At 46.3% G+C, this 18,309-nt stretch overlaps 1 protein-coding gene across 3 annotated transcripts in view; it reads left to right on the top strand.

The window, feature by feature from the left end:
• The window catches only part of FGFR1 (fibroblast growth factor receptor 1), a 110,033-nt gene that overhangs the window by 55,647 nt on the left and 36,077 nt on the right, over positions 1-18,309 (top strand). For all 3 annotated transcript variants that reach the window (XM_080982372.1, XM_080982373.1, XM_080982374.1), the window contains 3 exons: positions 2,391-2,474; positions 3,205-3,380; positions 14,141-14,264. In XM_080982372.1, coding sequence (XP_080838498.1) covers positions 2,391-2,474; positions 3,205-3,380; positions 14,141-14,264 — 384 coding nt within the window. The remainder of the gene's footprint in view (positions 1-2,390; positions 2,475-3,204; positions 3,381-14,140; positions 14,265-18,309) is intronic.

Genomic DNA, 18,309 nt, shown 5'->3' with positions numbered 1-18,309 from the left:
AAAGACAGCACAGCTATTAAGAGCAGGGCAAAAGTGTGCTCGCTCATGTCAAAGGAATTACTTACACCTAATAGATTCCCAGGATAGTCACAGTACAATGAGCACACATCTAAGGCAGGAAGTGCTAATTGTGCTTCCAGGAGAGTGTTTCAGATTTTGTTCAGTTGTGCTTGAAGGTGCCACAGAGACTGGCAAACCCAGTTTGAGGAGAAGCTATGGTGGAGCGGAAAGCATTGGGCATGATGTGGTCATCATGGCTCTACAGTGCCAACTGTATAAAACTCCATTTCTTGAGAATCTTTGTTTTTCTTTTATTTAGGCTCAAGTTTATAGTCCTTATGGCTACAAAGTGGGCAAATCCTGCCAAAAGCTCAGACAGCAGGGTGGGGTAATTGAATAAGAATTCCATTGGTTGTGAGTAAAGTTTCAGCTTTCTGCCTTGTTCTGTTCTTCTTCCCACGAATAATTCCTTGCGGAATGAGGGATTACACAGATTTGTTTGAGTTGTATAGTGTGCCAGGATACCACATTTCACAATACAACTGTGGGTTGTATTCAACTAAGTCTGGCTCTGAGTAGACCTATTGAAGAGACTATGACAAGTTTAACTTCAGTGGATCTACTCTGAGTAGGACTAACACTGAGTCCCACTCTGGCTGCAGATTGAAGGGTGGGGAAATCTCTTTGCTGACTCTCATGGCCATTGCAAGGTTCTATCTAGACAGGCAATTTATCACAAGATAAAACTGTTCTTGGGCCACCCTGCTTCAAATTTCTGATAGCAGACTGGGCATGAGGAGAATCTTTCATTTCAGAACACCTTCCCATTTTTAAAAACAGATAGCAAAGGAGAACTCTAGACCTCTCGTGACAAGCTATGGATTTCCCCCTCCCTCCCCCCATACGTAAATAAATCCAGAAGCATGTGATCTTCTGTCTCCAGTCTGAGATGGTATGACCCAGACTAATTCTTTCCTGTGCTGAGCTGTTTATCTCAAGCTGATAGGGTTGCTGATCAATACAGAGTGACAGACGAGATACTCCTGAAAGGATATTGAATGACCAACTCAACCACAAGATCCACAGACTTTGACTGGCTTTGGGAGCCGGCCAAAATGTCTGCTTGAGACATGGTGGAAGGCCAGGAGGCCAACAGTAGGGGGAGCCAATGACAGGCAGAGCCAACTCTTTCCAGTTGTATCCCCCATCCCCACTCCTCACCTGCTGAGTTTTTCAGGGCAACCTGCCAGCCACTGGCATCTTCTGGACTGGCAGGAAGCAGGCAGGCAGGTGAGGAGTGGTAAGGCCCTATCCCTACCACAAGGAGCCTGTCAGAGTTCCTAAAAGCAGAAAGAAGGGCTTGTCCAAACATAACTTTCATCCGCTCCTTCCAGGCACAGCCTGCACTTTTAAGCTCCGTGTGAGAGCTTTTCCCACAAAAACCATCTCTCTAGTACTCCATTGGAGCATACAGTAATCCATGGGAAATCCGAATGGACGTTTGCTCTGATTGAGTACTAAAAAGCTGTGCCTGGAAAGAGATGGGCAAAAAGTAAGTAAGTGTGGATGAACTCAAAGCCCCCAAGGCCAGCAAGTTTGCCTGCAGGGGGTCATCTCAGAATGAAGAATGAAAAAAAGGGGCAAGCTGGGAAGTACATTGGGGGCCCCAGTCCCACTCATGTATTCCTCAGTGGTGTCCTGGGGTTTTCTTTCTCCTCCCATGTCCCACTTATTTTCATACCAAGCAGCCCAACAGATCCAGGTACAGATTCCCCTATTATAATTTCTGTCCTGCCATCTTGGTGCAAAAGCACCATTCAGGGCAGCATACAACATTTAACCATGGGAATTCTACCAAAACAACATTTCACCAAGGAGTCAGGGGTCAGCAGTTAAAATCAAAACATAAACACATTAGCCGTCATATTCAGAAAAGGCCTTCTGGAATAAAACTGTATTCAACAAGCAGAGCAAAATGGGGAGGGAGCCACGCACACTTCACAATCTGGGTGCAGCCACTGCAAAGGATCTCTCTCTCTCTCTCTTTCTACTCAAATGTTCTTTCACCCTAGATGAGATGCAGAGAAGAGTGGCCCATGATCTTAGGGAGGGGCAAGAGGTACCTAAGGCATGCAGGACTTTAAAAGTGATCACCAAAACTTTGAATTGGGTCTGGAAGCAAATAGGTAATGAGTGCAGTTGTATGATTGGTGTAACTAATACCAATTGTAGTAACTAATTGGTGTAACTTGCCACAGGCAAGTGCCCACCATTATCCTTGTTAAGGAAGGTAAATGTGTGGGGCTCAGAGAGCCAGCTTCCCTTCTCCTTCATCATTGCAGGCTAGCATGCTGCCCACTCAAAAATGATTCCAGCCCTTCCTTTTCTAGATGCTCTTCCATCTGCTGAAGATGATGATGATGATGACGATTCTTCCTCGGAGGAGAAGGAGGCAGATAACTCCAGACCAAATCGTACGTGTGACATTAATCAGTTAATGTAACTTGTCAGTTACGAACACAGCCAGGATTTTTATTTTTCAAATTCTCTTGGTAGCAGTGATGCTTTTCCAGCTGGAATCTGTCCATTGGCAATATTCTATGAAGCCTGTGATGCCTTTCTTTTTTTGCCCTTGAAGTGTCCTAAACCTACTTAGCAATGCTTCCACCTCCTGTGGGGGATCAGTTACTCATTCTCCCTCGGTGGTGGGGAGTGTGGCTCTTGCAACCCCTTCCAGCCTCTGGGCCACCCTCTCATGCCCAATGGCCAGCAGGTTCCTAGTGCCCCCCGGTAGGCTAGGTAGGAACCAGGCACCCAGAGTGCTGGCAAAGACCTCGTCTTCTCCCTCAGCAGTAAATTGTCCCTTCTGAGAGTAGAGCAACAGAAGTGGGACAGGATTAATTCCACAGTGGCACCTGATTTTGGGGACCAAGAAAGCTGGGCAAGTGTCCCATTTTCAACATCTAGAAGTTGCTTCCCTTGAGCAGCTGTCCTGGGGGTGCAGGGAGCCAGAACTCAGCGGCCAGCAGGGCTCCTAATTCAATTGTGAAGGGAGAATTGGGCTACTTTCTAGTTACGGGATGTATTCTTCCTGGTGCCATGAGCTTTCCCCCCTTCACGATGTGCTAAATATTGATAAGCCCCAACTTACTTGCATATCTGTCTCTCTGTCTGTTTTTTTGTGGTGGGGGTGGTCTCCTGTAGAAGCCATTCCGCCTTACTGGACGTACCCTGAGAAGATGGAGAAGAAGCTTCATGCTGTTCCCGCTGCCAAGACCGTGAAGTTTAGGTGCCCCTCAAGTGGGACACCCACTCCTTCGCTGCATTGGCTGAAGAATGGCAGGGAATTCAAGCCTGACCATCGTATAGGTGGATATAAGGTAGGATCCCTGCTTGTCTGGAGATCAGAGGCAGATCTGAGAATATAGAAAGGGGCAATTCCTGCTCCTGTGCAGAGACTTTAAACTCTGTTGTGCTGTTTGCTATTCTGGTCTGTTTTTTCTTCATTGTCTACCCCTCTGAATTAAAACCAATTTGCCATGCTTGTGTTCAAAATATGGGATTTCTTTGAAGTGTCCACCAAAGATGCTTTTGTTGCTGAAGAGACAAACTGTTTTTGTTAAGTTGAAATGGGTTGCCTCTTCAGCAGGTGGTGGAAACTTAAAAACAGACAAACATTTTTTTTTCAGTATTTGCATTTGTTACTCTCATTATAACCTCAGAGCCCATCTGATAATATATCAGAGCCTACTAATGGCTCCCTGGACCACCATTTAAGCTCTAGTTTTCTCTTATTGTTTACTGTAATATTAGGGCGCTAATAACCATTGAGGTCATAATCCTATGCTTTTGAGTGGATTTTTAAGAGTCTTTCCAGGGAGAGCAGACCACCGATGGGCACCCCTTGTTGTCGGGGCCCATCTCATATGCCACGAGTCCAGTAGGCCTAGAGTTACCTGGCCACCAAGAGACAATATCGTTCCACATCACAAGGTTAGCCACCTATCCCGACATGGCTATCCCGACACGATTCTGTGATCTCATGGGGCAGAGATCCATAACTTTTGCGTCGGCCTGTTGCCACCTACACTGTCTAGGGGCCAGAGTACCAGATTCGGTGGAGATTAGAGGGCAGAGGTCTTAGGCTCCTCACGGGGGAAGAAGGACAATTGCCCCCACCATACAAGGCTTACAGAGATGTGTTCTGTGAGAAGGAAGCGGACAGACTGCCCCCCCCCCCCAGGCCTTACGACTGCAAAATCGACTTGTTGCCGGGGGCTCAGCTACCCAACAGCCGGCTGTACTCCATGTCAGAGGTGGAGTTGGCAGCATTAAATGAATTTCTGGAGAAGAATTTGTCATGCGGCTTCATCTGTCCATCCAAAGCCCCAGAGGGTGCCCCTGTGCTCTTCGTGAAGAAATGTAACACCTCAGAGTTGAGGCCTTGCAATGACTACAGGCTTCTGAACAAGGTACCAGTCCCCAATCGCTATCCCCTGCCACGCATCGGGGACCTGCTGGAGAGGTTGAGATTGGCAAAGATCTTCACTAAGCTCGACTTGAGGGGGGCTTACTACCTGAAACGGGTGACAGCGGGAGATCAGTAGAAGACCACCTTCTGTGCAAGATACAGCAGTTTTGAGTACTTAGTCATGCAATTTGGATTGCAATTGGGAACTGTGACATTCCAGGCGTTCATCAGTCATGTGTTGGGGGGTCTGGTGGACTCTACAGTGTTGTGTTATCTAGATGATCTTTTGATTTACTCAGACACCCCTGAAGAGCATGTAAAACATGTGAAAGAGGTGCTGCAGTGGCTCAGATAAAATTGGTTGTATGTCAAGTTAGAAAAGTGTCAGTTCCATGTGACAGAGGTGGAGTTATTGGGCTACCACATCACCCCTGAGGAAGTACACATGGATCCCGCCAAGGTGCAGGCAGTGGTGATGTGGCAGGAACCCAGAACCAAGAAAGACTTGCAACAATTCCTGGGTTTTGTAAACTACTACCGTAAGTTCATACCAAGATAATCAGGGCTGACGGCTCCTCTCATGGACTGCTTAAGAGGTAAGAGATCCTGCCAGTGGACGAAAGAGGCACAGAGGGCGTCTGAGAGCCTCAAGGCCATGTTTGCCTCAGAAGAGTACCTAGCGCATCCCGACCCACACTGACATATGATAGTAGAGACTGACGCATCTGACAGGGCATTGGGGGCAGTGCTACTGCAAGAGGATGAGAACGGGGCCATCAGACCGTGTGCCTTCCACTTTCGCAAGCTGATGCCGTCAGAGCAGAACTACACCATATGAGAGAGGGAATTGCTTGCTATCTGGCACGCTCTGGAAACGTGGCGACATTTCCTAGAGGGCGCGCAACATCAGGTTATAGTGCGCACCAACCACAGGAATCTTGAACACTGGCAGATGGCTGGACACCTTAACCAGAGGCAGATCAGGTGGGCGCAGTTCTTTGCCAGATTCAACTTTAGAGTGCAGTATGTGTCGGGTCCTCAGAAGCAAAGAGCAGACCCTCTTTCCTGGAAGCCAGAATATCAGGGAGAGGAGGTTGCCCCGGTGCAGAGGCACATTCTCTCTTCTTCTTCTTCTTTTTTTTTTTTTTTGATATTTTTTTTAAAATGATATTTATTGAAATTTTTTTAGAATTTTTTAGAATTACAAAAGAAAACAAGGTAGAAAAAGAAAAAGAAAAAACAAAGAAAAAACAAACCACATGAAACAATACAAATTAATCAAAAGACAAAAATATACCACAAATATTTAAAAACAAATCCATTATTCTCAAATCCTTAACTGTCATTACCTCCTCCTCCTCCCTTTTTTTGTATCCTAGTTGTTAATTGTCGCAGCAAATCCTTTCCATATTTCATAATATTCTGTCATTACATTACCTTAATCTATTTTAATCTTATCTTACTATAAAAAACCTTAAAACCTAAAACTTAAATCTTATTTTTACCAACTTCTCATAACCATAATATTCCTACATAATTCTTTAAACATTTTTGCTAAAGCCAAATAATTTCGTTCCAACATTTTTCTAACATTCATCAGTTTTATAAAACAATCCTAATAATAAAAAAGAAATAAAAAAACAATCCAATCTTCATCCAGCGTCTCTTCCTCCTGGTCCCGGGTTTTGTCAGTCCTTTTTATCTCATCAATCTAGCGCATTAACCTGGTAATCTTATATCCGAGGCCCTTAAGTCCCTTCCATGTCCCTTCTGCGGCTCTTCTTCATATTTATAACTGTATTTTCCTTTGTCTCCTGCTCCTTTCACTCGTGGGAACTCCAGCTTAGCAATGTTTTTGACCCTTCTCGACAAATCAGCCCCTTTTCCATAGTCCACACTAAATTCCATGTGGTATTTAAGAACATGTTTCAAAGTCTCTCCAAAATTAAGAGCCCCCACAACCCCAAACATCTCACAGCCCATTGCCAGACTTGAAAAGTCCAAACATCCCTGCATAGGGGGGTCTATCCAACCCCCCCATTTCCAAACCAAACCAAACTTTATCTTTCCAAATCTGGCTTTTTCCAAGTTCATTTGTCAAATCCAAAAGCTCATGTTCCTGCTGGGCCACAGCTCCCTCCATCTCTGGCGCCCAAGATTCAGCAACATCCTCTTCCCTCATCTGTTCTGTCAGGGCACACTCCTGATTTAATTCCTGAGTGGGCTCCATATAATTTCCCACTGCCTGTTCAAAATTCTTGATTGCATCAGTCATCAAGTCCGTCTTCTCATGTAGCTGTTCCAGTAGGGCACTTGTTTTACAGAGAGCACACAGCAGAGCTTCTGAATACATTGTCCTGCAAGGTCAGAAGCCTATTCCCACGATCGTAATCTGTAACAGCTGCAAGCTCCCCGATTCAGAATTAGTTACAGTTTCACAGGCTCCCTCTAGGGGAAAAACTTCTATTTGTTCTTTTCTTTTAAAGACAAATCTAACAACAAAGTTTCCTTTTTCAGATATTTTGTCAATATTTGTTCCTTTAAAATGTGAAGGGGAACAATGGAATCACTATGTTTCTCTTCTTTTAGCTATCTGTCAAAAACGTTTGTCTCTGGTCAATGAGCTTCAAAAAACGTCAGTCCTGACACCCCGCTCCAGGATCAAGATGGTGGAAAGTTACTTTACTTTACACTCACTTCTGCAGGTTTAAACAGTTCAGAAAAAATCCCCCCTCTTCTCCTGCTTCCGAAGGGGGTTCAACAATCTTAAATGATGAAAGTTAGTCCTTTACAAGCGATTTTCTGAGCTCTAGTTTGCCATGTTTTTGCTTTAATCTATCTACAAAGAAACGGAAGCGTGACTTCCTGTTTAGACCTTCCCGTTTCAGTGCCAAATTGAAGTAAACTTTTAAGTCCAATTTTCCTTTCTGCACGCAAGTCCTTATTTAGAGTCCAATTGTCCGAAATTTAAGTACTCACGGGTGATTGTTTTAGAAGCCAAATTGTCCCAGGAAAAAGGCAGCGCTCTCCGGCAACGGCTGTGCGGCTTCGCTCCACGGAAGAAGCAGTTGACTCTCAGCACCGCGCCACTTCCCCCTCTTCGCTCCGGAGCCCGTTAGTGGGTTCCTTTGCGGGTTGGGGGGGCGCTAAAGGTGCCCGCCGAGTCCCATGGTCACAGGCTTCATCCGTCTGTGATTTTTGAAAGGGTCCCCGCTTCGCCATAGCGGGAAAGACCCGTTTCCCGTGGAGCTGGTCCCTCCAGATCAGAGGGACTCTGCCATTACTGATGGCGCCGCCCCAAGCTGGAACAGATACAGTTAGCAGCAGTTTCAGTAGCCAAGACGCCCGACTTCCTGAAGCACACTGCCGAGGATGACTTTGCAAAGGAATATGGAGGCAATACAGAGGAGAGACACAGTGGTGGAAGGTTTTGCTGAAAGAGGGGGATTGCTGTATAAGGGGAAAGTGCTGTATGTCCCAGAAGGCAAGCTACATGCCAAGGTCCTGAGACAGTGTCACAGCAACTCCATGGCGGGGCATTTTGGACAGTACAAAACCTTGTTCCAAGTGACAAGACAGTTTTGGTGGCCTGAGGTGAAGGAAGAAACAAAAGATTATGTAAAGGCATGTGAGACTTGTTAGTGGGCCAAGAAGCCCCGCAAAGCGCCTGCAGGACTACTCCAACCGCTCCCTACACCTCAAGGACCTTGGGAGGCAATAGCTATGGACTTTATCACTGACCTACCTGAGTCGCATAAGCAGACAGTGATATGGGTGGTGGTGGAGCTGTTCTCTAAAATGGCGCATTTTGTGCCCTGTAAGAAGTTACCCTCGGCACAGAAGACGGCACATCTCTTCATGGAACATGTATTTAAGCTGCATGGGCTGCCTTTGAAGGTCAGCTCAGATAGAGGAGCACAATTTACCTCCCAGTTTTGAAGGGAACTAATGTAGCTGCTGTAGGTGGAAGTTTGCCTCACGTCCGCTAGACACCCACAGACAAATGGAGAGTCAGAAAGGACGAACACAACCTTGCACCCGTACCTGTGATGTTACACGAGTTATCAACAGAACGATTGGGTCAACAAGTTGGCCCTAGCGGAGTTTGCATACAACAACGCAGTACACCCGTCTACCCAACAAACTCCCCTTTTTGCCTGCCTGGGACAACACCCACACGCCTTACCGGTGCAGGATGGTGGCATGTCAGTGTCAGACGCAGAACATTTTGCAGAAGAGCTGGCAGCTATGTACAGCTTACTACAAGAGCATTTGGAGCAAGCTAAGGACGCATATAAGAGGGAGACAGATAAGCATAGACGGCACGGAGATAAGGGTGAGAGACCAGGTGGTGTTGTCTCCCAAAGACTTGCCTAACAAGGGGAGGTTCCGGAAGTTGGATCTTCAGAGGGTGGGACCATTTGAAGTAGTGGAGCAAATTAACCCAGTGTCATTCAGGCTTCAGGTACCGATCTCCATGAAGATACACCCTGTATTTCATAGGTCCTTGTTGTCTCCTGTGATTCCTGCACACCCATACCAAGCACCTAAGGAGGCACCCCCCCACCATCAATAATGATAGAAGGTGAACCAGAATACAAAGTGTTGCAGTTACTGGACTCTCACTGGAGGGGAAGGAGATTGCAGTATTTAGTGTCTTGGAAAGGTTATGGGAATGAAGAAAATTCTTGGGAGGATTCTGGAAACATGCACACCGCTAGGTTACAGGCAGAATTTCACTGCTGGTACCCCAACAAACCCAAACCAAGAGGGAGGAGGGGGGGTGGAAGAAGAAGAGAGCGAGGCAGAGTGGGGCTCGAAACAGAGGGAAACCCTCAAGAGGAAGGGGAAGTGGAAGAGAGTGAGGAGGACTGATGGGAAGGCCTAGACAGCGACCCTCGGAGGAAGGAGGAACAAGAAGAGAAGGAGGAGGAGAATCTTAAGGGAGGGGATGGTGTCGTGAACACATCTGCCCCAAGTAGAGGAACAACAAGAGTGAGGAAGCAGCCGGACAGGTGGGAGCAGTCCCCCTCCCCCTCCCTCCGACACGGAATGAAATGTAGATAAGGCATTAGCAGAGAGTGGGAGGGCGAGAAGCCAGCTCGCTCAAGAAGCACAAGCAGCTTCAGAAAGCAGGAGGGGTAGTGTTTCCTCAGCGGAAGAGGAGGCAATTAATCCCCTGAGCCCAAAGAGTAGACGTATGGGAAAGGTATTAGACAGGAAACAAACCCAGAAACGTAAGGGTTATAGGTTCAGGATATTCTGCAGAACCAGGAAGCACTGCTCAGAAGGGTCAACTGACTCATAAGGCACGCATGCTCAGTTAGACGTCCGAGACTAATTGTATTACAATAAATCTTCAAGCTAATTACAACTTGCGTGCTGTGTTATCAAGACGGCAGCCTGGGTTCCTGACAGAGAGTCCACAACCTTCCGAGAGAGTTCATTCCACTGTTGAACAGCTCATGCTGTCAGAAAAGTTCTTCCTGATGTTGAGCCTGAATCTCCTTTCTTGCAACTTGAAACCATTGGCTTGGGTCCTAGCCTCTGGAGCAGGAGAAAACAAGCTTGCTCCATCTTCCATGGGAGACCTTTGAAGATGGTCACCACACGGCCCCCAAGCCTCCTCCCATCCATGCCAAACACATCCTTCCTCCAGCTGCTTCCCACAAGGCACAGTCTCCAGACATGCAACCATCCTGGCTGCCCTCCTCCACACAAGTTCCAGTGCACCAGCAGCCTTCATTTACCTTAATTTAGTTGAAAATAGCAGACGGTGTTACAATGGCACTAACTGTTCTCTAAAGCAGGAGGAGGCACTGCAGCTGGCTACAGGATAGCAGGCTTTTTTGAGGGGGGGGCTCCCAATTGCAGCCAGTTGCCTACGAATATGATCTGACTCTCTTCTCCCACTAGTCCCACCTGGCATGGCCCAATGGTCATGGATGATGGGAGCTATAGTCCCATAACATTGGAGGGAATGACGTTGGCTACCCCTGGGTTAGAGTGTTGGGCTTGGGAGACCCGGGTTCAAATCAGAAAACTCACTGGGTGGCCTTGGGCCATTCACTGTCTCTCAACAGGGTTCTTGTGAGGATCAAATGGAGAAAGGGCAAACTATATATGTCTCCTTGAGCTCCTTACAGGATATAACAGGATATTAGCATACTAGTAGTGATGACGATATATTGGCATTATATAAAATACAAAGCAGGAGTGTCCTCAGGGAGATGCATGCTCCCCCGGGGCCCAGGTGCCTTTCTTAAGCAGCCCCCAGTGAGGGAGGTGCCAACCCACCACCACCAAGCAGACGCCACAGGTGTGGGATGTCATGGTGCACGTGTAGAGGCAAGACCAGCTGCCTTCAGGTGCCTCACCTGCAGTAAAGTCTGTCTCTACAGCCACAGCAGGTGCTGTAACTCTCTGACAGTTTGACTTGACTTCTGAAGGCACTCTCTTGCATTGTCTCCCAAGACACATGGAAGCCAACAACAACAATTAGCTCACTGACTGAAAAGCAGGTGATTGATCAAGACAAAAAGCTTCAAAATTGGTTGCTGGTCCTTTTTTCCCTCCTTCCTGGAGCTTCTTATGCCACATCACAGATTACGTCCCCAAATTACGTGCCTGTTGCAGCTGGGAAAATATCTTCAGCATGTCTTGCAAATAGGGCCTGCCTCCAGCTAGATGTGGTCTCATCATCTCTGAACCTCTCCAAAGCCAGGCGGAGGCGTTTGGCTGAAAGTGCGACAATGCAGAAGTCATTCTGGCGCTTGCTGCCGGGCGCTGCTGCCTCCAGTTAGAACAACTTGTTTCCATCTGGAGTGACTCACAAGCAGAGTGTGGCCTCTGCACCTCCCACTGTTGGCAGAGCCAGGGACCCTCAGCTACAAATAAAACTCCTTTAGCAGCAGCCACTGACGCAGACAAGAACCATCCTGTTCTACTTTCCCCCTTTTTAATCTTCACGTCTGGTCAAAGAGCTGTGCCTGAAGAATCAGTAGTGGCTTTAATGAATCAGATGGTCCCTGTCATTTTTCTCCTGGGCTGAACCTGATCAAGCAACAGCTCCCGGGCACTTCCTGAAGTAATGGCTTTTTTCCAGAAATAGTCATTGCTGCAGCTTCCTTAGTTTTAATCTGCCTGCCCATGTTGCGGCTTTGCCTTTGTTCTCTGTGCTGCCTTTGCCAGTCAACGTTGGTAGCAGCTGAAAGGGGTGTGTGATGCAGAGACGTTGGCTACCTGGCCGGGACTCTGGCTTCATACTCCTAGCACATTCCAGCGTGGAGGACCAGGTGCCAAAGACTGGCCAGAAGCGTTTTGAGTTGAACCTTGGATTGGGGACCTTTTTCATCCCAAGGGCCACATTCCCCTCTGGGCAGCCTTCCGAGAGCCAAATGCCAGTGGTAGGTGGGGCCAGAGGCAAAAGTGGGTGGAGCAAAGGATATACATTTACACAGAGAAACAAGGAAGAGGCATCATGCAGTCCAGGGACACATTCCAGCCAGGAAAAGCACGGGGGGGGGGGAGGCAGGATCAGCATTGTGCTTCCCACAATGGCAGCCAGATGCACCACACATCCCATAAGCAGGTTGGAGGCCAGGTGCTCTTTTCTGTGATTTGTCTCTGCTCCCTCAGCAGAGGTAGGCTGCCCAAAGACCCGGAGAAAGACAAGTGTCCATCACTGGATATTTAGCCAGGTTTGCTGCAAGTTCAGAGGCTGTCTGAAGTGGTGGAGTTCTAAAGTTACAGAAAGCATGAAAACCCATTACTTCCATGCAGTGCTTGGGGGGGGGGGAATACCTAAAAGACAACTTGCAATATAGCGGAACCTCGGCTGTCAAACATAATCCATTCTGGAAGACTGTTCGATTTCCAAAACGTTCAACGACCGAGGCACAATTGCCAGTCGGCAATTACAATGGAGAAACGCACCTCAGAAGCCATTCGACTTCCAAGGCACATTTGAAAATGGAAGCATTCACTTCCAGGTTTTCAGCGTTCAGGTTCTGACTCATTCGGGTTCCGAGATGCTCGGAAACCGAGGTTCCACTGTATATTCAACCTGTGCCATGCAATCCTTTGTATGTTTATTCAGTATTAAGACTGTGTTTAGTGATTTTGCTGTTGGACAGCAACACTGAAAAGTTGAGAGTGGACTTTGTTTTTTTACTGAGCACTTAGGAAAAATACGAACCGTATGCTTTTCCTCACTATCTTGCATGTAAAATTTAAATAGCAAATACACACATACACCATTTAAAAAAGGAAAACAAATCACTCTGCTTCCCACAGCTCTCACCCCCAGTGCTACAGGCCTAAAATAACTCCTTAGGAGTCAGTCCCCTGTGCACATGAACCTGGGAGTAAGCTCAGCTGAAAATAATAGAACTGAAGCATCTAGAACATGCAGGCATTGAGCCAGACTTAGATTGGCTGAAGCCTTGCAGTTTTGCCGATTTGGATGGAAGTGGCTCTTTATAGTACAAAGATGTGCCACTATGGTAAAAGGAACCAATGTTTGATGCCTTCAAGCACCAAATTCCCCTTAGCAGCCCTTTTAGAGTTTCTTAGATATCTTCACAACAGCCATGTGAGGTAGACTAGGCTGAGACTTGCTGACTGGACCATGGGAGGAAGTCGGCAAAAACATAAGGTTTACTGTTTTAATGTTTGTTTTTAGGATATTTTTTTCCCAGCTTAGCTCATGGTGTCTTTAATTGTTTTGACCTATTGGTCTGTTTTTAAATTTTTGCTGTTTACCGGCTGTTTCATAAGCCGTTTTGTGAGGGTTTGCAAGGCCCAGCATATAAAGTGGGGTTGTCTAAATGTCAAATTCTGTGCCGAATTTTGTGCTTGTGCAAGTGAGTTCACCTATGGCACACATTATATACACCAGGGATGTCCCAATAGGTCAATCGTGATCTACTGGTAGATCCCCGTGAGGTTATGGTAGATCACGGTCAATCTCTGGCTCCCTTTCCTTAGCGTCGCTAAAACTGACTCCTGCCATGGCCCCTTGCCCCACCCTCCATTGTTGTATGATCTCTGGAAGAGAAGACAGAGCTTTCTCTTTGCTGCTGTTTTGATCCATAGCGATCTTTTTGTGAGTGACTTTCCCCTTTGTCCCTTGCCTTTAACCCCCCCCCAAAAAAAACAGAACTCCCCCCCCCAAACGGGGCTTTCCTCCTCCCTAAAAAAGCTCTACAACTTTGAGCTGAACCCCCCAAAAAGGGGGTAGATCGCTGCCAGTTTTTAATTCTGAAAGTAGATCGCAGTCTCTTGAGAGTTGGCCACCCCTGAATACACCACCCTGGCTAGACTTGGGCACAGTGAAATCTGGGAGAGCAGCTGGAGGAATTCCAAGACCGGTTCTTGTACTGGCCATCGAAACTTGTCCCACTTGTCCATCATCCCAGTTTCCAGATGTAGCCGGCTCTGTTGTCAGCCCAGCAGCTGGCAGCAATTACTCTCTATAGCAAGGGGGGGGGGACATGACCTCGAACAGCAATTATGTGCAGCCTAGAACATGCAGCACAGGAGCAGGCAAGACCTTTGGCCCTGCTCCTGAGATGAAAAGGCCCAAGGGGACAGAGCCATTGCTCCCTCCGCCTCAGCCGTCAATCAGCAGGTAACCTTCCTGATCAGCCTGTGTCTGTTTCCCCACAGGTCCGTCATGCCACCTGGAGCATCATCATGGACTCGGTTGTGCCATCAGATAAAGGCAACTACACCTGCATTGTGGAGAACAAGTACGGAACCCTAAACCATACCTACCAGCTTGACGTTGTTGGTAAGGAGACCTGGACAAAGGAAGGGAAATGGGAGGCTGGAAGGAGTGTGGAATCCGAGGGGTTAGTTATAAATTGCTTTCCTAGAGAGTTTATCTCTGTTCAGAAGTCAGAGTGCAGTAACACAGTAATGATGCCACATTGGTCAGAGCCTCAATGGAGACAAATTTGGAGGGTGGGAAAAATGTCTCTTTACAAAGAGGCATTACAAGGAAGCAACATTTGATGCCTGTAATGCAAGCACAAAGTCCTTCTTGCAGCCATTTTATCTCTCCTCTGGAGCTTCGCATAAGCCATATGAAGTAGTTTTGGTTAAGTTTTGGTGACTGGCCCAAGGCAGGAAGCGAGCAAAACCATGATGAGTTACATGAGTTTAAAATGTGAAACTGGACGTGTTCAGGGTACTTTTTTCTAATCAAGGTTGGCTTTTGGTTTGCTGTAGAAAATCAGGAGTGGAAAAATCATCCAAGCCTGCTTTATTTCCGGTGTCTCATCACTTCTTTGCCTGTGCTATGTTACAAATTATGCGGCTACAGATGTTATTTTTAATACATATCAGGTTGCCCGGATGTTCTGATGCCTTTGTTTTTTTACAGCATGGAGAGTTGGAATGGTGGGGTGGAGAGAAACATTCCTTGTGTGCTTCACCATTGGGGTGGGGGTTGTGTTACCCAGTCTCTCGGTGTACAGCTTTCCCCCCAGGAAAATGCAGCAGCAGGACCAAGGGGGCAGGGTTGAGTTGCTTCCACTTCCTTTGCTCCTTGGTACACGCAAAGATTGTGTAGGCAGGAATTCTCTGCAAGTAGCCGGATGTATGTGGCTCAGTGTCAGGAGGGGATAGGAGACAGTGGTTGGGTGAATTTTGTTTTTTGGCTCTGAATTGTCTCTTTGTTCAGACTGGCTGTCCTGAGGTGTGCACCGAGTGGGCTCAGGCAGCTGGCTGTGCAGCCCAAGCATGAAGCTGTACTTCATTTTTCACTTACGATAATTTTAGAGGCCAGACGGAAACTCTCTCTCCTCCTTGCCACCCTCCCCAATTAATCTCCTTATTAGCCTTAATTCCCAACCCAGGCAGGCTGATCTCTGCCGTTCCACTTGTGGAGTTGCTCTAAATGCCACTAAATGAACCATTAAAAATGCAATTTAATTTGATTACACTGAGCAAACTGAAGGGAATAGTCTGCAAGGGGGAACAAAGGGGGTTGTGAATGCTCACTCCCCACACTGGCAGGCCCTTTGTTAATCAGCTATGCCCTCATTAGGTTTGTCTGACCTTTGACCTTTGATGAATAGCTAGCCACCCCCAAACCCAAACCCCAGTTTCGTGACAAGAACTTCACCTGCCCACTTCACCTTTGCTGCCTTTGACGGATGTTGCTTCATGGTGCTCTCAAGTGCAATTGGGGGCCCGTTGGCCAGAAGAGGTGGCCTGGGATGTGTGACTACAGGAAGGGCCACCAAGGACTCTGGCCCCTGAACCAGAAACAAGCTTACTTGTTTCATTCATTAATTCATTCATTTGCTGTATCTTTATAGTCATATAGCCTAAATTCTCTGGGCTGCTCTCAAAAAATGATGGCTTTCAGCTGGGCCATCCAGGGATAAGCTGCTTGGACAGTCACGCTGTTCCTGCGGGGGTGTCTTTAGGGTTGGGCTCTGGGGCAGACGCCCAGGGCTGCGCTTCCACAGACAGACGTCCATCTCACTGGGCGGAAGTGGCTCTCCGGGATTTCAGGCAGGATTCTCTCCCAGCCCCAACCTGGAGATGCTGGGAACTAAACCTGGGAACTTCTATTTATTTCTTACCCTTAACCGCCCCACAGAGATTGTTGCTTTAACAACCCCCTCCTCTGCCGCCTGGTTGTTTGCTGCTTACGAATCCCACCATCGCGGCCTCCTTCCTTCTCTATACCCCAACTCAATTCCAAGTGTCAGAGCTGCCTTTTTAGGGTATTGTAAGACAGCCTCCAAAGAAACAACTGTGGCGCTTATTCATTCTTTTATTTGCCTGCATCTGACGTGGATTTTTTCTGGGTCAAATGGTGTTAAGAACTGTCAGAACCTTCTGCAGTGCCCTTTCCAAGCTGTAACCTGGGTCAGCTGAGCCCAGATGGCAGAGGGTTCTTCACCGGAAAGGGAGACCATGGTGCCTGTGGACTGCCCAGGGGTGCCTCTGTGACCCCCAGCCCCATGCACACCACCAGGGGGACAAAAGGACAAAAGTTTTTATGAAATTGTGTATACTGTACAGAAAGTTTCCAAAACAAAACACACCCAGTTAAAAACATAAGACCAGTTAAGACAGTGTAAGTTCTGATAAGACACACAAAGACAAGGAAGTAGTATTGTCAAAACTGTTCCTAAAACTGGATAAACGGGCTCAGTTCCTGTATAATATGATTATTGAGTCTGAGCTTGGGGCTCTCAACTATGTTAGTGGTTTAAGAATGTGAAACCAAGGGACTTTTAAAGTTCTTCCTAATCTTCTTAACAGGGGACATAAGGTTGTGATCTAAAGCAGCAGCAACCCTTTCTCCAATATTTGATCTCCCTTCTTTTCCCAAGCTGAACAGCAAAATACTCCCCAACCGTTTAACTGCATCGCCTACATCTTTTTTAAAAAACAACAACACATTATTAATATTATTATTATTGGAATTCTCAATACAAGGAAAGAAGACCTAGACGGCAATAGGCCACCAAAAATTAGCAAACAAGTACAGCTAAACAATGTACAGCATATATAGAGAATGTAACAAAATAAATATTAAATAAAAGAATAAGGAGCTTGCATATATTTGTAATTATATCTATGCCAAACAAATCATTGCTATGTCAGTACCATCTCACAATGTATTGTTTGTGCGTAGATCTTTTGAAACGTAAGTTTGTGTGGCAAGTTTGCTGCAAGTTTGATCTTCTAATTATGTGATTTCATTTACAGTATTTTTAGCTTGTCCATCTGTTTCTTAATTGTTAATGTTTTACTTGATGTCTGTTTCCTGCGTACAGTTAATGTTATGCTTTGCATTTTGGAAAATGGATTGAATAAGATGGTTAAAGGGGAAAGGTGTGATCTTTTTTTTTTTTTTTAAGATATTTATTCCAATTTTAGAATTACAAAGAAAAAGAGACAACCATACAAAATAGAATAAACATATAACAAAAAACAGACAATAAGAAAAACTCAACAGAAAATACAAAAATACATTACAATAAAATAAAACAAAAATCAAATTAAACCTTTACAACCTTTTTTCCTTTTACTTATTTCCTTGACCTCCTCTCACCTCCCCGCTTTGTATTCTAGTTTAAATCGTATTTCCAGCAAATCCTTCTAGCCTTCTTTTCATTTACTTATTTTAACATTCAATAATATAATTAATCCTCCTCTATCCTCACTTTCTATACTTCATTTTTACTAAATCCATTATGTCTTATCTGCCAAAACGACCTAATATTCTTTTTCCAGCCTCTTTCTAACATTCTTTTATGTTGCAGTATTTTTGAAGATATATCTTGAATTTTTTCCATGGGGAAAGGTGTGATCTTAGCCCCTTTGGCACAGGCCTCTTAAGTGCAGAAGAGGCCGACTCTGGCTCTGATCCTCTCTCCAGGGCTGTGGGCTGAGGGCATGGCAAGGTCTGTTTCCTTTCTGGGTCAGGAAACCCTATAAAGCACCACAGAAAAGATGCTCCTTAAATCCAGGCAAGAACAGCCTTTGGCAGAGAGAGGGCTGGTCCTGTGATGTTTGCTTCAGGAAGTGGAATATGGTTTTAGGATATAGGAGGGCCCAGTCCTTAGCTAGAGGGATTAGAGGAGGAAGCAGGCCCTTTGTGTTTTTAATAAGTGACTGACTAGGATGAAGTAGAAGAAAATCTTGGCTCCAGCCTCTTGCAACGTCGAGGGGGAAATAACTTCTTAATCCCTGCTTTGTCACATCACAAGTGAAGATGCGAGGTTCACAGGCGCGGCGGGGGCTTTCAGTTCCAGGCCTGCCAGCCTAATTCTCTTTGTTTCTGGGAAGTTTGGGTCCAACTTCTGATC

This window comes from Podarcis pityusensis, assembly GCF_964106645.2.
Source record: "Podarcis pityusensis genome assembly, chromosome: 15".
In the NCBI taxonomy this organism is placed as follows: domain Eukaryota; kingdom Metazoa; phylum Chordata; class Lepidosauria; order Squamata; family Lacertidae; genus Podarcis; species Podarcis pityusensis.
The sequence above is the reverse complement of the archived record's forward strand: the minus strand, read 5'-3'. Positions and strand labels throughout refer to the sequence as shown.